This window comes from Siniperca chuatsi, linkage group LG6 (genome assembly GCF_020085105.1).
Source record: "Siniperca chuatsi isolate FFG_IHB_CAS linkage group LG6, ASM2008510v1, whole genome shotgun sequence".
NCBI lineage: Eukaryota > Metazoa > Chordata > Actinopteri > Centrarchiformes > Sinipercidae > Siniperca > Siniperca chuatsi.
The window spans coordinates 18,818,078-18,837,166 of record NC_058047.1 but is presented as its reverse complement, the minus strand read 5'-3'; the positions used below and the strand labels follow the sequence as shown (position 1 = coordinate 18,837,166).

At 40.3% G+C, this 19,089-nt stretch overlaps 2 protein-coding genes across 9 annotated transcripts in view; both read left to right on the top strand.

The window, feature by feature from the left end:
* Positions 1-5,141, top strand: part of rxrgb (retinoid X receptor, gamma b) — a 37,253-nt gene extending 32,112 nt beyond the window's left edge. For 3 of the 5 annotated variants that reach the window (XM_044198839.1, XM_044198837.1, XM_044198835.1), the window contains exons 4-10: positions 331-510; positions 1,321-1,493; positions 1,984-2,113; positions 2,641-2,773; positions 3,240-3,331; positions 3,598-3,703; positions 4,614-5,141. In XM_044198839.1, coding sequence (XP_044054774.1) covers positions 331-510; positions 1,321-1,493; positions 1,984-2,113; positions 2,641-2,773; positions 3,240-3,331; positions 3,598-3,703; positions 4,614-4,761 — 962 coding nt within the window. In that variant the 3' untranslated portion in view covers positions 4,762-5,141. The remainder of the gene's footprint in view (positions 1-330; positions 511-1,320; positions 1,494-1,983; positions 2,114-2,640; positions 2,774-3,239; positions 3,332-3,597; positions 3,704-4,613) is intronic. The other 2 variants (XM_044198838.1, XM_044198836.1) reach the window with 1 other exon arrangement.
* A 1,210-nt stretch (positions 5,142-6,351) lies between these two features.
* Positions 6,352-18,502, top strand: lmx1a (LIM homeobox transcription factor 1, alpha). 4 transcript variants are annotated; one of them, XM_044198841.1, is made up of 9 exons: positions 6,352-6,644; positions 6,751-6,787; positions 7,169-7,349; positions 13,130-13,350; positions 14,105-14,283; positions 14,846-14,923; positions 15,310-15,406; positions 15,814-15,993; positions 17,237-18,502. In XM_044198841.1, exons 2-9 carry the CDS (start codon positions 6,760-6,762, stop codon positions 17,356-17,358), a joined length of 1,086 nt encoding a protein of 361 aa, XP_044054776.1. In that variant the 5' UTR covers positions 6,352-6,644; positions 6,751-6,759; the 3' UTR covers positions 17,359-18,502. The 4 variants fall into 4 exon arrangements, with proteins under 4 accessions (XP_044054776.1, XP_044054775.1, XP_044054778.1 ...); XM_044198840.1 differs by having other exon boundaries at positions 6,357-6,644; positions 17,115-18,485; XM_044198843.1 differs by lacking the exon at positions 6,751-6,787 and having other exon boundaries at positions 6,358-6,644; positions 17,115-18,483.
* Positions 18,503-19,089: the final 587 nt, after the last annotated feature.

Below are 19,089 nucleotides of genomic sequence, written 5' to 3'. Positions count from 1 at the left end.
TCTGCTTTTTATTGCTAATTGTTTCTAATACTTTTCTTTGCCCATGTAAAGCACTTTGAATTGCCTCTGTGTTTGAAATGTGCTATATAAATAAAGCTGCCTTGCCTTTCTTGCATTTTTGCTGTTGCTAAGATATTTATTATTTTGTAGTTACAAAAGGTTTGTCATTGTGGAGTAGAGGGCAACATGCTTTCAGTTGTGATTCCAACGATGTACCCAAATACAGGTTCACAATCCGGTTATCTTACATGTCCACCTTTTATGTACTCGGAGAAAGAGGCATATTACTGGCTCAAAGCAGTACTGATGATGTGGACTCTATTTCCACAGGAAAGCACTACGGCGTGTACAGCTGCGAGGGCTGCAAAGGCTTCTTCAAGAGGACCGTTCGTAAAGACCTTACCTACACATGTCGAGACAGCAAGGAGTGCCTGATTGATAAGCGCCAGCGAAACCGCTGCCAATACTGTCGCTACCAGAAGTGCCTGGCCATGGGCATGAAGAGAGAAGGTGTGTGTGCATGTGTGAGATGCTCAAGGATAGGTCTTGACATGAGCTGTAGGCTTGTGTTCTTTAATATCTTCAATCCCACAAAACCATCATTAGAAATGCATGTTGTGGGGATAAGCATCATTCAACCCTGCAGAAATGTATTCTAAATTCTAGTCAAGACCCCAAAGTTTTCAAAAACACTAAACATGTCATTCTGAACTCCATGGAAATATGTATAATTCTGTTTGATGTCATGGTGCCGTCAGAAAAAAGGACATTTTGGACTTGAATATTTCACTCAATTTACAGTAAGCATGGTAAAGTTTCAGCAAAATGCTGGAATAAGCAGATTAATCTAATTTTGAAGCTGGTAAAGTGCACATTTAAGGAACATATTCAGTTTAGAGCTGAAACAACAAAGTCTACGATTGATTATTTGAGCATTAGCTATTTTGATAATTATTCGTTTAAGTAATTTTTCAAGGAAAATGCCAAACATTCTGTATTTGCAGCTTCTTTATTGTGAGTCTTTGTTGCTTCTCTTTGTCTTATGTGATAATAAACTGAATATCTTTAGGTTTTGAACTGAAATACCCTTTTGATATCATCTTAGACTTTAGGGAATTTTTGTCCAATTAATTGATTAATTAATTATTGGGTTCAAGTGATTCAGACTCTGTATCTTTAGTCTGCTTATATTCAAACTGTAGAGCTAAGAGTCTCTTTTAATGTTGTGCACCAGTGCAGTGTTAATATTAGTGATACTGTGAGTATCTAGTCGATAAGCATGGGGTGTTTGACCTCAAATGTATGTGTTTGTGTGTGTGGGTGTGTGTACAGCGGTGCAGGAAGAGAGGCAGCGTGGGAAGGAGCGGGGAGAGAGCGAGGTGGAACCTACCAGCAGTTTCAATGAGGAAATGCCTGTGGACAAGATCCTGGATGCTGAGTTGGCTGTGGAGCCCAAAACAGAGACGTACAGTGATGGCAGCCCCAGCAACTCAGTAAGAGTCACAGACCCTGAGCTTGATTTGGCCAACTATTAATCACTGTTTTTATCAGGAGGCTGAGGTGGCACCTAACAGATGGGGGAGCCACTGAATGCTAAGAATGTGCTGCTTTATTATAGTGGCCTGATCAGTGGTGGTCAAAAAATATGTACCCAGCTGAGTAAAGAAGCTCTTTGCTATTGTGAAGCTGTGAAGAGTATCATCAGAAAAGCAGTGATGCCACTCAGATATAATTTTTGAGGCTGTACTTTAGTTTCAATTTAAAATTGCATTATACCATAAGCTGGTTGTAATCTTCTAATCTTTCTGTATTAAAACTTTCATAGGTCTCGAGAGGAAATTGTTGATTTACAAAGCACCCAAAAATAGCCACAGCTGCACCTGTTCAATAACTGTTGTTCGACAAGTTTATATGTCACTGAAGGCGCTCACCAGCACAGTTGATTGTATTATATTTGCATTCTTCCTCCTTGTTCCTCTCCAGACCAACGACCCTGTCACCAATATCTGCCAAGCAGCAGACAAGCAGCTCTTCACCTTGGTGGAGTGGGCCAAAAGGATCCCACACTTCTCCGAACTCCCCCTCGATGACCAGGTCATCCTACTACGAGCAGGTACACACACGCACACACACACACACACACACACACACACAATCCCATGCATCCAGCAAATATAAATGCACACACCTATATGTGCATAGAGGAAATGCACAGCATTAATTTAAAAAACACACACACATACTCATACATTTCCTTACCACAGTAAACTTCAGGGTAGTTATGGATCCCCCAAGCAGACAGTCTATTTAAATCTTTTACATTTGCTCAACACATTTTTGCCATCTAGTTTAATGGAGCAGTGAAACCAAATATAACCGGACTATTTGCCAAGTCCCAACAGTGCGGTTTGCAGTCGCACCAGCACTGACCTCTGCTGATGAGCAATTTCACTCACAGGCCTGAATGAGGAAGTGAAGAAACCACAGACCTAATAAGAATCTTTCTGTCTTTAAGCAAAACAGGGGAAGACTGACAAATCACAGAAATTATGTCAGATGTCATTCACACAAACTTGAGAAGGACTTTAAGGAAGGGATAAAAGGATGGAGAGGTCACAGTTGTTTGTTTTTTGCATCCAGGTTGGAACGAGCTCCTTATCGCCTCATTCTCGCATCGCTCAGTCACGGTAAAAGATGGCATCCTGTTGGCAACAGGTCTCCATGTTCACAGAAGCAGCGCCCACAGTGCTGGAGTGGGCTCCATCTTTGATAGGTAGGTGGCATTCAAAGATAAGGCAAGAGTTACTGTATTGTCTTTTAAAAATGTGGTTTAAACAGCTACAACCTCCTCATGTTGGTCTCTTTTTCTTTTTGTCACAACAGAAATATTGAGTTAGAAGGTAATATATCAAAGAAAAATCTAAAATATGAAATAATGTAATAGTAAGACTGCTTGAGAACAAGGCTTATTTGCCCTCATATCTGAAAAGTCTTGTGATGTTGCCAGTTGTGTGCTGGTAGTGCTGTCTACTATCATTAAGAAGGTCGAAAATGCAAGTGAAATGCAAGGGGTTGGTATTAATCAACAACACTATGAAACCACTTAGTTGCCATCATATATTCAGTTTTGTGGTGTGGATGTTAACTCTTACAAAATATTTAATAAGCAATTGTGGCAAAGTATATATTTGGGGATTCTGGTTCATTAACTTTCGTGTTATTCATTTGATCTCCTGCAGAGTCCTGACAGAGTTGGTATCCAAAATGAAAGATATGCAGATGGATAAGACAGAGCTCGGCTGCCTGCGAGCCATCGTCCTCTTCAACCCCGGTCAGTTCAGCCTCCAGTCACTGTTCACTCTTATACAATATGCTAGACAGCAACACTGCCTTGGATGAGAAGTGTTTCTGGATTTTGATTTGCTCTCAATATCTGCTAAGTGAGTTAGATATAAATATTCACTGTTTAGTTTGATCATGACAGTCCAACGATGCAAAAGGTGGATTTGTATGTATTTGACACAGTACATAATACTGAACTTATGAACCCATATTAGTGTAACACTTGGCCTGACTATGACTGTGTGTTTGTTTCAGATGCAAAAGGTCTTTCAAACCCACCAGAGGTTGAAGGGCTGAGGGAAAAAGTTTACGCCTCGCTGGAGTCATACACAAAACAGAAATACCCAGACCAGCCGGGCAGGTAGGAAATGCATTACATTACAGCATCAATCAATACCAAACACCATTGTTTAATTGCTGCTTTGGGTTGTACATAGCAATGAAGAGTGCAGATTACTTTACATTACCACGCAGCCCTTACATAACTTAAACACTTTGACTTGCTACAGCATTAGATTTAAAAGGATATAGGCCGGTAGTGCTATTGCTTATAGAAAATGGTTGCAATTATTTACTGTTGGGAGCTAAATAAGATCAACAGGTGAGGTGAAATAACAGCCTAAACTGTCAATTTACTTCAGCTGTGGACACTTACCACTGTAATTGACATTTCAACAAAAAAATCCCTAGTTGAAAAAACAATTAAAATAATAAGTAAATGTATTGGTAATGTAATGTAAAATTCTGCATTAAAAGTAAAATTCTTAGATTCAAAATTTCACTTAAAATATGAAAGCGTTAGCATTAGTAAAGGTAAGTAAAAGTACTCATTCCCTTTCAGGAGGAGTGTTAAACTACAGATGCATTCAAATGTATGCAGGATCTTTAAGTTGTAGGTGGTACTGAGTCTAACTAAATACACTATTTGATAATAAACTCAAGAGCAGTGCGTCACATTTTATGTGTTTTTGCATGGTTTGCATAAATCTTGATTGACAAAGTAACTACAGTTCATTTCCATATGAAAAAACACAAAAACTTGAGTGAGTGTGTAGTCTTGTAAAATGAAAATATACGACTAAAAAACTGTACTTAGGAACAGAACATGACTACTAGTAACTAAAGTCACGTAAGTGTTTTGTTAACAAAATCTTAGTATCTTGTTAAATGGGATACAATTTTACAGATTTTGAAAGTTAACATGATAATGATTTTCTACATAATAGAAAATGATGATGGCACATTTTTCTTCTTTCCATACCTTTTTGCAGGTTTGCCAAGCTGCTGCTCCGCCTGCCCGCCCTGCGCTCCATCGGCCTCAAGTGTCTGGAGCACCTGTTCTTCTTCAAGCTGATCGGGGACACGCCTATCGACACCTTCCTGATGGAGATGCTGGAGGCTCCGCATCAGATCACATGACACCAGTCCCCCCCTTCCCCCTGTATATACTCCCACATTGTCAGCGATATGAAGATGGGGTAAAAAAAAATATTCAAAGTGTAAAACAGCATATTTTGTACCTAGCAAAACATTGTAATTAAAATTGAATAAAAAGTATTTTGAGATTGTTGAGAGGGCGGAGTCACGAGACGGAGGATCGAGTGCACTGTCAAAATGAATTCTAATAGAATTGTTAACATACTTTTGTAAATAGATAATTTCAGGTGTCCGTTTTAAATGCAACCTAATGCAATTTGAAAAAGAATCATATTTTATTCAAAGATGAATTGTATAAAAACTGAAACCATCCCTGCATTTCTTAAAACACATTTGAGAATAAAGTTATTTAAAAAAACGTATCTTACCGTGTCTTATTTTGACTTATATAATATATTATAAAGCTGCATCACAGTTAGGGCACGATGGATATGGATTTTTGAAGCTAGTGCAGATATTGTTTCATTGATTGATATTTTGCATCAGTATTCTGCAAGTTTTACCCTTTTGATGCCTTTAAAATCCAAATTAATTTTTACTGATTCACAAATATAAAAAGAACAAAACATAATCTGTTATTTTTGAATATCAACTCTTTATGTAGGTACCATCAGCTCATTTTCTCATCACATTTTATTGATCTGCTTTATTTCCTGAGTGGGGTGAAAAATGGACTTGAAGTGGCAGGCTCTCTCTGGATAAAACAACTGTTGTCCCTTCTTTATATTTCCAGCCGTTGCCCACAAGATGGCGTCCGCAGAGTGTAAACACAACAAGGCAGACAGCTGCGTGTTTGATATCCATCTGTCTGTGCAGATTCTTGTGTCCTCCTCTTCATGGTTCCAGTAAGCCCTTACTCCTCATCACAAAGATCTGTGATGGTGTAAAGACTGGTGGTGGAGATGTCATATGGGAATGTAAATGTTAAAAGAACAAAATAACAAAATATGGAATATATTGGAGTCAGGTTGATATATTGGCTTATATTCTCTTATCACAGATATATCGGTATCAGTGTATATGTCGGCTAATGATAACAAGACAGTGCAGTAGCCTACTGTACAGAAATTATGTTTTTGAGGTATTGTGGGAATGATATGTGTTTATACATATATCTAAAAAAAATAAAAGATAAGTATCAATATTGTATTTTTGTCTGGAGAGGACTCGTCATTGAGAAAGCAAGTCTTGATTCATAACAAGAACATCACATTATAAAATGCAAAGTTGAAAAATCCAACTAATATATACATTGAGAACTATAGCACTATTGTTTTATTATTTTTAACTACCATTATATTTGGCGTATTCATTGACAATGCAGTTAGTTAAACTTGATGAAGTATCTATCTATCTATCGCTCTCTATCTCTCTGTCTATCTATCATACAACAATCTCGAAATAACAATTTAACAAACGAGCAATGTATCCGTTAAAAGTATGACACATTAACCTGCACTTTACTTCCTGAACACTGTATGCAGTATTGGTTTCAAATGAAAAAAAAAAAAAAAACGCTTTCATGTACGTCTCTGGTAACTTTGCATTCAACGTGGGGAGGGAGAGAGAGGGAGAGGGGGGGGGGGTAACCGGCACCTGCACATGGAGGAAGTCTCTCTCTCTCTCTCTCTGTCCCTCTCTCTCCTTCCCGTTCACTCCTAATAGGATAATTGATAGATAGCCTAAATAGTCAATAACAGTGGACTCAGAGAGGTCGTCGGAAGCTCTGAGGAGAAACTTTGATGCGCTGCTCTCTGCTCCGAGCAGCAACTTGCAGCACTTTGAGCGCCGGGGATGCTCTGAGAAGAACTGGGAGTTGATAACCTAAATACTTTTCTACCGCCTGGAAGCTCGCATTTTTACAGGTATTGGCTTCTTGAACTTAAATAGCTGTATTTAAAATGTGATTTTACAATATTAATTTTCCTTCAATTAACTTTGGTCAAAATATATTTCACAATGTTTCTTCAGAGAATTGCAATGGTGGATCAACCGGCATTATGCTTAGGTGGGTAAAAATGAATGACATAATTATATGAATCACCTTTAAGTAGTAAGATTTACTTTTTAATTTTTTGGTGTCAATTTCACTTGTGGTATTTGATTTTTAGCACAATCTTTTGGCACATGGTCATCAAACGTGCTTAATATTTGGTCAATTTAAACCACGGTTAGACAGTATAAAAACTATTGATGTCTCAATATATAATTCCCACTTTTTAATAAACAAACTGCCTATTTAACTACTTTTTCCTCACAATACATCGAGGTAAAGTCGCATTTTAATGGCCCCTCCATCAAACTTTGTTCAGCCAAATTAGCCAGTATTTCAGCTGCGTCCTGCTGATTGGAAAAGTGTCCCAATTAAAGGATTTCCCCATCATTACAGATATGGATCAGAGGGCAGTGTGTGCCGGATGCCACCGGCTGATCAGAGACAGATTCCTGCTCAGAGTCACTGACGGCCTCTGGCATGAGGAGTGTGTGCGGTGCGCGGCGTGCGGGGACGCGCTCAAGAACTCCTGCTTTCTGCGGGACCGCAAACTTTACTGCAAGCGGGACTATGCTGAGTGAGTGCTGATCTCCATCTCTTCGTTACTGTTTGGTTTCTTCTGATGTTACAGCTATAATCATAAACACTGACGCATATGCCTACATATAGCCTATTACTGTTCAACTCTGGCGAGAGGCAGGCATTTTCAGCTTCAGATTTTCCAGGTTAAGCACATCCGATTTTACATAGTAATGCCCTTAATTCTCAGAGGTTTTTTATGAAGAAATAGGCCTACAATTTAATTTACGTTAATAGATTGTTTTTTATGGGCGACCAAAGTTATGTCATTTTTTTCTCACTGATGTAGGCCTACAGACATTTTAATTAATTGAGTTTTAGTTAGGTAAAGAGTGACATATATATATATTTTTTTCATTACCTTTTGTGATTGAAATTTCTGCTAAAATGTATGTAATATGCTAAAATAATCACATTTTAGCTGCACCCCATTTCTTGTTTAAATACAAGTTTTTTTTACAGTGTAATTTAGGTTTTTTATAGTCCTCCAAGCTCCATGAAGTTAAATGTTGCAGTGTACTACCAACATTATTATTATTATGTTAATGGAAAAACATCTAATGTATTGTTTTATTAATGTACTTTTAATTTTGAATGTACATATTATTGGCTATTTATTTTATTTTGTCTTATTTTATTCTGTTCTTTGGCCCAGGGTCCAAAAATGATTGTGTGTTACTAAGCCAATTTTCACAACAGAACCCTTGTCCAGATCTGACCTTGACTAAGAATGTGTGTGTGTGTGTGTGTGTGTGTGTACGTGTGTGTATGAGAGAGAGAGAGAGGGACACAGAGAGAGAGAGTGGGGAAACAAGTGATTTATCTTTATAGTAACTTCTCTATTCCTACTTCGTTTTGCATATTGAACATATGGGTACATTTTATAGTTTATGGCAAAAGCATTGTGTTATGTGTTTGTGTGCATGCGTAGTTGTGTATGTGCGTATATGGTGTAAGTTGACTTCCAGGGAACTTGGCACAGTGCACTAAGACAACAAGGTGACTGTAGGAGGAAGGAGTGGCGAGGGAGCTGGAATGCGAGAACACTATTGCATAGTGTACATCCATACACACACACACACAAAACAACATGGTCACACCTTCACACACATCTACGCCACACACACATACAGCACACAACCAGGGGTAGAGCTCAACTGACACATTGTCAAAATGTGTTAGAATTTCGAGGCCCATTGGCGTGGCAACTGCAAGCTGGGGACAACATATGGTCTCTCCGATGAGGCGGTCCACCCCCCCAAAACTCCCACCGTCATCACCAATCGCCCGACTCCCTCCTACCCGCCCACTGCCACTGCCTCATCCCCTCATTCTTCCTCCAAAACATGCTCTCACCTAAACAAGAGCCAAGACAAGCCTGCACACCCTAACAGGCAGCAGCTCACATTATTTCTGAACAATTTAGTGACCGTCGTTCTGCCAAGCAGACAGGGAACCAAGAAATGTTACACTCATTGGTCCAAAATGCTCCCATCATCATGTTCCCAGTCAGCTAAATTACACTGCAGTGGTTTTGGAGGCCTATGTAGCTTGTAGAGTATTTGTTAGCAGAACATTTAAAACATGCTATTTTTTATGATGACCGAGCTCTAATATATACATTTTAAATGGCATTTTAATGAATAAATGGAAATCAGAGTGGACACAATTCAAAGTGCTTAGTGTGACCAGTGGAGATCATAGCACAGAGAAAAGAGCAGGACTGAGAGGTAATTAGGAGAGTAGAGCCATATGTCAGAAGGTCTGGCGCATCTCTACAAAAGAGACAGTGAGGCTGGTGTGAACTTATTTTGGGGGAAGTGCGCTCCATGAACCCTGGCGTTATGTGCCGTGGCATCTGGAAAGCTCAGCTCACAGCAGCCCCTGTGTCGAGCGATGGGACAACGCCCAGCCGACCGTGAGATATCTGACCTGACCAATTAGCAGGAGGCCTGGTGCCAGAGCTCTGCCTCTGAGGTCTCACGTCTCCACCTCTCTGCTCGTCCTGTCTGGGGTTATGGCACCCTATAACACATGAGCACCACTTTTGTCCACAATGAGGGTTTTAAAAGTGTGTTAGTGTTTCTCTTACAGTGCAAACTGTGTTCTACTCCCTCCCTTCTTTTGATCCAGGACTAGTGTGAAGCCAGCTCATAAGTGACGATTATTCCATACTGTGACAACATTTGTCTCTTACCACATGCTGAATCTTCTGTCTGAATATTGTTGTTCCCTATGCTCGTGTGGTAAATCACTGCCAGTCAGACCACCAGGTTTGGCCTGTTCATGGAAACTAAAAGACAATAATGCTAGTATTTGAATTCCCTGAACAAAGCAGTTTATATTATGTCATTCCTCTTCACTCCAAATGAATCAGTGCTTGCATTTTATAACTGGGTCCAAGAGGCTATACATACATAACTAGTATCAGAATGGTGAATTATGTTATATGTCAAGATTAATGTATAGATTTATGCCAGAACATGCAGAGGATAAGGACATGGCAAGAAGGAAGCTAAGCAAAATTAAACCAAATCCTTCCCAGTATTCTGGATCAGATTTGATCAAGTATAATTAAAAACATCAAATAAACAAGATCAACACCAACAAACATAGCAAAAGAAAAATTTAAAACATGGAATTAAAAAAAGAAAAACTTGCATCAACTGAACTCAAAAACGCATCAGGTCGATATCATATACAAATAAAATAGAAAAAAACTAAAAACGTGTGAAAGGTATTCACGCTGGCACCTTGAGGCACCCTGTGAAGTAGTTTTGATCTTTTTAGATATGTAACCATTAATGGATGCATGTGCATTTGTTATACTTACATAGATAACAGGGCATTTTTTAGCAACATCCTAAATGCTGTTTCTGTTAAGCTTAAACAGACATCTTGTCATTCAGTGCAGATGAAATCATTCAAACAAGTTGCATAAATTTGTGTCGAGTATTTTTAGTTATAGCTGATATAGATGATTGGAAGGATTTACTTTCTTTTGGCCATCGTTGGTAAATGAATGTCTTAATATTTTTTGTACGATTCCATATTTAAAAAATGGCACTTAATAACAGTAATTACATAATAATAATTATAATGAAAGTGTCTAGTTTCTTCCAAGGCAGCTTTTTAAATATATTTTGTGATATATAATGAGGTTTATTTGTACAAAACTGTTTTCCAAGACAAAACAACACATTAGAAGATTGTCAAAGATATTGGTAACAAATATTCCTGATTGCATTGTCCACATAGTTTATACAGTTTGCCTGACCTGTAGCAATCAGGAACACAATACACACAACAGACTGTTCTGTAATTTAATGAAGCAGTATGCAAATTCTTGTCTGACAATGTGTTGTTTAGGTTGGTCAGATTGTCAGTAGATTTAGATTGGCTGAACGGTTCAGTGGTCAGGTGGACTGGACATCAGATTGGTCATCAGATCAGCGGTGTGACTGGCGGTGCACTTGACCCGCTGATCTGTATCTGATACACGGTCTTTGTTGGTGTGTGTGTTCAGCAAAGGATCCAGGTTAACCTGATCCAGAAACAGGATCTGTCTCTCTGTATGTCCACTAGACCAGCAGTCTGTTTGCCTGACTGCCAAAGGTCAGCACTGAAGTCAGGGCAAAAACAATGAGAGAAGAGGGCTTTTCTCAGGGTTTCTTTTGTAAATGTGTGTGTGTGTGTGTGTGTGTGTGTGTGTGTGTGTGTGTGTGTGTGTACATTTCTGCTAAACACTCATCTTATTATGCAGTGCATATACATTGAGACTGCCTGACCCTGGCCATGTTAGTGTGGAGGAGAGCAGGATTTTGCTGACTTATTTCTCTGTAATGATCTTGTCACTAATTGCCATGTCTAAATCCAGCGTGACTGAGTGTTCCTGCTCTCCTGCCAGGGCCTCTGAGCCAATCATGTCAACGGAAACTCTGAAATATTAAACACCTTGAGCTGCTCCATAAGCATTGGAGGTACTCTTACCTTTGCATTAACAACGCTTAAGAATACTGGCTATAATCAGACGAACTGGACAAGGCATATAATGGAAAAGCGATTCTCGAAACATGAACGATCTCAGAACATTAATGCCCACAGTTTCTTCTTCACTGACATCTAGCATTAGCATCATATTGAGACATTTAATCAAGTGCTTTGGTGCATCATAGAAGCATTACGTGTATTTCCTCTGCCACACTTCCTTTGAAAATGTTTCGTTGATGCATCTTGTGTTGCCACAGGAATACACATACTGCAGACGGTATGTTGGCCATATTAAAGCGTATACCATTGAGGCGGTGGAACAGACGACTCGGATGGGTCAAGCAGCCCGACTGACCCTCCTGAGCTGCTGGGAATGGGCTTTACCGTTTCCCTAGCGACCCCACAGCAACAGTGAGAGGTCCCAGCAATGTCTGGCTTTAGGATGTTGCAGCTCCAGACCTTTTGACAAGGATGTCTCAACCTTGGTGTTTGCTTTATGTTTAGTCTGAGTTTTTGTTTGTTTGTAAATATTGTGCTAAATTTCCATTGTACATATGTTCAAAAGGAAGTCAAATGCCACATTTGTTTCACTTGAAAGGTAATGTGAAATCTTTATTAGGTGTGGGTTTATTACCTATTGCTAATATTTGTGCTCATGTTCAAAATCACTTTTGGCGAAAGGGAAAAAAAATATTGTATTAGTTTTTGTGGTGTGTAATTTATGTGTCTGGATGGTGCAAATGCTTTGAAAGAGCCTATGGCACAGCATCTTTTCACTGAAAACCATAATCATAACTGTCTGAGACAAAACAGATAAATGAGCAGTTAATCAATATTTGTCTGTTATTTAAGGGATTTGTTTTGCCCACGAGGAGTTGCATTGATCAGTATTAAAGAAAACTTACAAGTTACATTTTTTATTTTACACTATCCTCTAATGCTTCTAGTTTTTGAATTTCTATAAAATAAAATCTTAGATTGAATCAGTGATATATGTAGGCTCTCCTTATGGGCCGCATGAAGTATTTGTATGTGAAAACAAAAACATGGAAAAAAAAAAGCTGTCACTTTCTCATGCCTGAGGCTGACTGGTCTGGTGACCCAGTCAGGTTTGGAGACAAACACCAGCTCCAGAATGATGACGCATCATCGTGCGTGACAGACTCAAAATGCCGCAGTGTCAGCCAGCGGACAATGGTCCTGCTGCTTGGGGGCTGGCTCTGTCTTTGTCCCACTCTGGTTAAGCAGACTTAGGGATAATTCCGCGGATAATTCATGGGACCGGCGGCTCAGCCTCTCCCACCGGGAGATCTGATTCCCCCCCTCTGCCTGGAGCCATGGCCTGCCGAGAGCTTTTCTCCTGCCTCCCCAGGAGCACAGCCTCGGAAACGGCAGCCGGAGCCACGGCAACAGTCTCTGAGGCTAAGCCCACCAGTCCTGGTTGCCAGGCGCTAAGATGCACACCCACCACGCTAAGGGTATGTGTCTGAGTGGATGGGGCAGGAGAAGGAGGAGGAGATGGGAGAAGTCAGGTTGGCAGTTGTTTTGAGTGACAGCTCGACTCAGCAACATTCCCCAAGTCAACCAAGCATTTTTTTCTCATGGGGTCCCTTCTTACTAAGGTGTGAGGGGTCCTCAAGTGTCTCAGCTTGTCCTCAAGTATCTCAGCTTATACTCAAGCTCTAGTCAGCCAAACAAAAGCATTGCTCTCTGTTATTTAATGAGCTCTCACAATTTCTCTCTATTTCCTCCCTTGTTACACCCCCACCTTCCAATGCCTCTCTTCAGTCTGTTTGCAGTGCGTTGTGGTGGCTGTGCGGAGGCCATCTTTCCCACAGAGTTGGTGATGCGTGCAGGGGCCGCTGTGTTCCACCTGCGCTGCTTCACCTGCAGCATTTGTTCCTGCCACCTGCAGACTGGAGACCGCTGCGTCCTCAGGGAGGGACAGCTACTGTGTGCCAGAGAGGACTACCACCAGTGTCTGGCCAGCCCGACGTCCTCCGACACAGGTACAGACTGTGTACAGTATGTGTGTGAATGCGTGTGTGTGTATGTGTGTTCGTACATGTACACTAATCGCTGGGTAAAAACTAACACAATACCAATGGAATAATGGGTTAAATTTTCCCAGTACCCATGGATATAAAACCACCCAACAACAATGGATTGTTTTGACCCAGTGTTAATATTATTTTTATATTACTGTTAATTAAATTATGATCTACTCTAGCTGTTTTTAAACTTACATGTCACTGTTTGTTATTATTTGTTATTGTTAATAATTTCTGTATCCTTTGCAGTTTTGAATGTACGCTTTTTTGTACAACTAACAAAACATTTGTAACAGTTAAAATAAAAACCCCCACTAACACTGGATCAAAACAATCTGTTGGTACTGGGTAAAGTTGCCTGCGACTTAGCAATAAAAAAGACAATATGATATGGTTTCAGATAAAACACCTGCTTTTATATTAATGTTTAGAACTATGACTAAAACTACTATTGGCTACTACTTTTCCATCTACTCACTAAGGGGCTCCAGGGGCATTCTGTCACTCAAAAAGCATTCTGGGAAATGTAGGCAACCACAAATGGGAAGTTTGCAAGTTGAGGGAAGTAGTTAAATTGAAAATGATGCATTGAACATCTCATATTGGAGGCATGAATTTTCCTTTTTTCATCTGTCTCTCAACATTTGTCTTCTTTATGTGAATGCCTTATAGGTGAATAAACATTTGCTTTTCAATCATGTCTGCCCCCCAGGTAAAAGTGATGATGAAGAAGAAGAAGAAGAGGAGGAATCTGGGAGAGTTACAGGCAGACGAGGTAGATCAGAAGACCTGGAGAGCAAACGTCCCAAAAGGCCACGTACTATTCTGACCACTCAACAAAGACGGACCTTTAAAGCCTCCTTTGAGGTCTCATCCAAGCCTTGCCGAAAGGTAGAGTGTCAATTATGTCTCTCTGAAAAAAAGACAAACTATACTGTTGTTTTCTTCAACATTCTTACTCTAATTCCATCTAAAAGAGAATCTTGTAATTTTAATGAGGATATAACATAGGCTAGCCTTAGAAATTAGCATTCTACAGTATAAAATTTAACAGGAGGTGTAGTGTTATAATATGAACAAAATAATAAAAAAAAAATTTTAAATGATGAGATCCTCAAAGTAGATACCCTTGTACCTCAGAATGTGGCCAGAAAACCACTGTATCAGTTGTTGTTGTCATGCTTTTCAGAAAGAACAAAAAAATAACTCCTTAGTGCAAAAATGTAGATGTTAGCCCAGGAGTGTGGCAGGATTTCAGCTATTTACTGTATATAATAGTGCTCTACTGCTAATGGGCAGACAGGTAGATAATTTGCCATAGCCATGACTACATTACAAAGCAGACTGACTTTAAAAAAATGTTAACCTTCAAGTGACCTCCTCTCTGTTTCTATTTTCCTATTTTTTACCCTCTCTTTCTTACTTTCTCCGTCCCCCTGAATCTTGATCCAAGGTAAGGGAGACCTTGGCAGCAGAGACTGGTCTGAGCGTCCGGGTTGTGCAGGTCTGGTTCCAGAACCAAAGAGCCAAAGTAATACAAAGTACACACACACACACACACACACACACACACACACACACACACACAAACACAGTCATATGCGCTACTAATAAAAAGACTCTTTCTGCACCGTGTTTGTATGCCAGAGTGGAAATCAGCCTGGTTATCTCTTCATACAGGAAACTGATGACATCTTACTGCGAGATCACTGTAGATTAAACCTCATATTTCCTCACAAAGTGGGCTCATGTGTGGTTTCCCTCCCCCACTGAAAGATGTCCTTTACCTCACTGTTAATACTTTGCAATTCAGTGAACACACTCGCATGCCTGGGTGGCAGAGTGACTGTGGAGTGAGAAAAATGTTTTACACTAGCACTGTATGTGAGCTTTATATCTGCTGGTGCATGTTTATAGATGAAGAAACTGGCCAGGAGACAGCAGCAGCAGCAGGAGCAGCAGGGGCAGCAGCAGCAGACTCAGGAGCAGCGTGAGCACCCATCACATCACACAGGTATCATACTGTTGGAAAATGTTTTAAAAGTGCTTTATTACTCCCATATGATCTGATATCCTAAAGATAAAGTTAGATGTACCTCTTCCTTTCCAGCGATGAGAAACTCATTTTCAAATAAAGAAAATGTCACATGATCAAAGATATTTTACAACATTTTGTAGATGTACAAGGAGTTTTTTCAAATATCTTTTAGCAGACAGAATTAAGTAATCAATAGTACAAAGGCACAAAGGCAGGAGTGTCAGATTAGGCTGAATACCAGTCAGAACTTTGTGTCGCTTTAAAAGATTTCTGACAGAAATCAGTTAATAGAAGGTAGCACAGGGCACAAAAGCTAACTAAAAGACATTATTGTAACAGAAAGCAGTGAACACCATCTCCTGTGTGTCTCCTGTGCACCACAGCGCCCTCCCGTGGCTGTTTGACCTCTGAGATGGAGCGCCTGGGGTCCTCCTATATGCACATTCAGCAGCAGCAGCAGCAGATGGGACTCACCATACTGGAGCAGCAGGACTATGACATGGACCCCTTCAGACAGGGCCTGACCCCACCTCAGATGCCAGGGGATCACATGCACCCCTACGGTAAAGACTTCAGTGCTGTCAAACCATGATGGAGAATTACATGTTTAAAGTATTGCTCTACAAAGCTTCTGAGATTGGTGTGATTAGTAAAACTAACAAACAAGATTTTAAAATGTCATTTATTGGCATTATTTTTGGCAATATGAAATCATAACTTTAGTCAGGAGTTTATTATTTTAAAATACCCAATAGTAGTTTTTTTTTTTTTTTAATTTGGACACCAGTTAGCTTCAGCATTGTAGCAATGTTTCCTGGGGGTACTGCTCTTTGCCCTTGTGCTGTAGAATAACTCACATTTCCTTTTCACTATGGGACCAAGGACTATATGCAAAAACTGATAATAATACCTTAATTAATATTATAAAGAGTACGGTCTAGACTTGCTCTATAGGAAAAGTGCAATGAGATAACTTCTGTTATGAATCGGCACTATATAAATAAAACTGAATTGAAGTGAATTGAATTGAATCAAGCAGAGGTCAGAAAACTTCTTTAAAATGTACAATTCAATTTGTGGAGAAACTCCACCTTTGTAACTCTCATGCAATTGTCTGTCTGGCTGTCCAGAATAATTTCAGAGGTAATGATAAACCGTGGGCAGACAAAATAATGAAAAATAACAGCAAAATTACATCTTACAATATAATTTGATATAAGAACACCAACAACAATGACCTGAATCAACACGTCTCTAGCACAGTTGCAACACTAATGGAGCATATATGTATTCTTTACAAAGGTAGTGTTTGTTGCTGGGCTTTTGTATTGGATTTGATTATATTGTGAGCTCATGTTATTTTGTCCATCCCTTGTAGAGTGCAAATTAATAAAATTATTAATTAAGTCCTCTACAAATCCTCCAAATTTTATTTTTACTTAAAAGGATACTCCAGTGATCCAGTTTAGTCAAGTTTGGTCAAAATTGGTAAAGCAGAAGCTGAGATATCCTGACTTTCAGTCCTTAGTATGGATCAAGATCCAAACACGCTGGATCCTGCATTTCCTATAATGCAACTAGATATTTTCATTTCATTAGAAAAATTGGTGACGTGCCCCTTTAAACCAACTAATGAGATTACAGCCTAATTATCCAATGATCAATGATGTTGTGTCTTTTTTAGGTTTTAAGGGTCTGTACGGTGACATGGGCAGAGACCCAATGTGTCATGTGGCTGACAGCGACTGCCTGTCCCTGGGTGACTCCTCTCTGCTCACCCCTATTGACCGCCTCTACTCCATGCAGGACTCTTACTTCACCTCCTGAGGATGGAGATCGGACTCAGTGAGAAGCGACGCATCTCCCTCACTCTGCATCGCCCTCTGGTCTCATCATTTATCTGTCTGTACCATGCACAAGGTAGTTGAAAAATCACTGCCAAGGGGACGTGGGTACACTGTGAAACCATGCAATATACCATGTGCACCTCCATATAAACATGATTACACTACTGCCTCTTATGCTTTACAATCCCACTATACAACACAGGCTCCTGTGTATGCATGATACTGTCTGACCTCTCTCACTACGTTTGAATGTTAGATTATGAGATCATATCTGCATCTACTAATGTAAATAGCTGTTTGGGTGTGTATTTGTATTTATTCTCACAATGTGTGTATGCTGTTCATCTTGAATGAATCAACAATGATCAATAAATAATGGTTATGATACAGTAAATATTCAGTTTAAACTGTGTGGCATAGTGAGTATGAAGCACAGGCTGATTTATTATGAAGATGGGGTATTCATGCTGAGGGTTAGAGCTGGGTCAGTCCATCCTCGGTGCTTATCAGTCCAATCTAGGTGACAGGTCAGCGAGGCATCTTCCCCTGGCTGTTGGGTGGATCATCAGATTGTAAAATGCTGGGCTATGACAGCTATATGGGTCAGTGGCAGGTAAGCATCACATCCACGCCGCCATCATCAACGCTCACATTGTGCTCCTCACGGTCAAAGGCCCTCGCTGCATTTTTCTGCCTTTTCCTTCCTCCAGTCATAGAGGACGGGAGGGGGGGAGACCACCCAGGCACTGTGCCCAGCTGGAATGCACCAATCCTGGGGAGAGAGGTTGAGAAAACCCAGGGAGGGGGCTCCAGACAACGGAGGGGCTGAAAGCTGTGTCAGGGGAGAATGCCCAGGGTGACACAGAGATATGAAGCCTCACTGTATGGAGTGCCTCCTTGCCCCAGCCATGAACCCTCTCCTGGACCCATCTCATATTTCCCACTATGAAATCAGACCTTGCAGAGCAGAGAGCGCAAGTCAATGGTCAGGAACAATCTAACTGTCTGTCACCGTGGTATGCTACTGCCAACCAGAGCTAAAGAAGTGTGCAGCAGAGTATACTGAGTGTGTGTTTCTTTGAGTCTGCCTTTGTATCTGTGTCTGTATCTGCTCTAAGTGTCTGCTGGCATGTGCATGTGTGCATGCTCATGTGTTAGGAGGAACAACACTCTTTGTTGTAGGGACTAAAGTATCATAATGCATTTCCTTGTATCTTTAGAGGTAGATGAAGGGAGAAAAGCCAGACTTAAATATCAGGGAAGAAAGCCAAGGTGGTCACCTGCGGGGCCTTTTCCCTTCTTGTGCACGAGTCTGTGCGCAGTTGGCATGCATATAAGATTGCCAGCAGCAGTGGGTGGGATGAGAAAAATAATCAAACCGTGATCATACGCTCACAGCAGGTAGCAATAACCTCATTATTATTCTGACGGTAGCCAAACAGTTTCCTGTCAACAGTTCGGTTATTTATTGCACCCTTCATGCCAACCACAGGCCACAAACCCTCTGTCTTTTAACTGCTATAATTGGCTTCATGCTGTTGCAGCGCCAAGACAGATGCACGCGCTTTGCTAAAGATACTCCATTGGCCAGTTGCAGCACATATTTAAAGTCTGGGGGTACACTATTGGCACAGATACACAGAGATGATTCTATAAAGTAGATACATCATCCCTAATAAGAAACATCTTTTCAACATAATGTGAGTCTCAGTTCAGACCATTAAATTCGATATACTGTAGTTACTGTAGGGGTAGTGAATTGCCCTTCATTGCGGGATCAGTGCCCAGTGTGACACATTGAGCTGAGACTGA

Excerpts from the sequence above, each read along its gene's own strand:
- lmx1a (XM_044198840.1), top strand. The coding sequence starts at position 6,760 with ATGGTGGATCAACCGGCATTATGCTTAG. Across the intron at positions 6,788-7,168 it reads TCAACCGGCATTATGCTTAG|ATATGGATCAGAGGGCAGTG; the intron begins GTGGGTAAAAAT and ends CCATCATTACAG. Across the intron at positions 13,351-14,104 it reads CCCGACGTCCTCCGACACAG|GTAAAAGTGATGATGAAGAA; the intron begins GTACAGACTGTG and ends TCTGCCCCCCAG.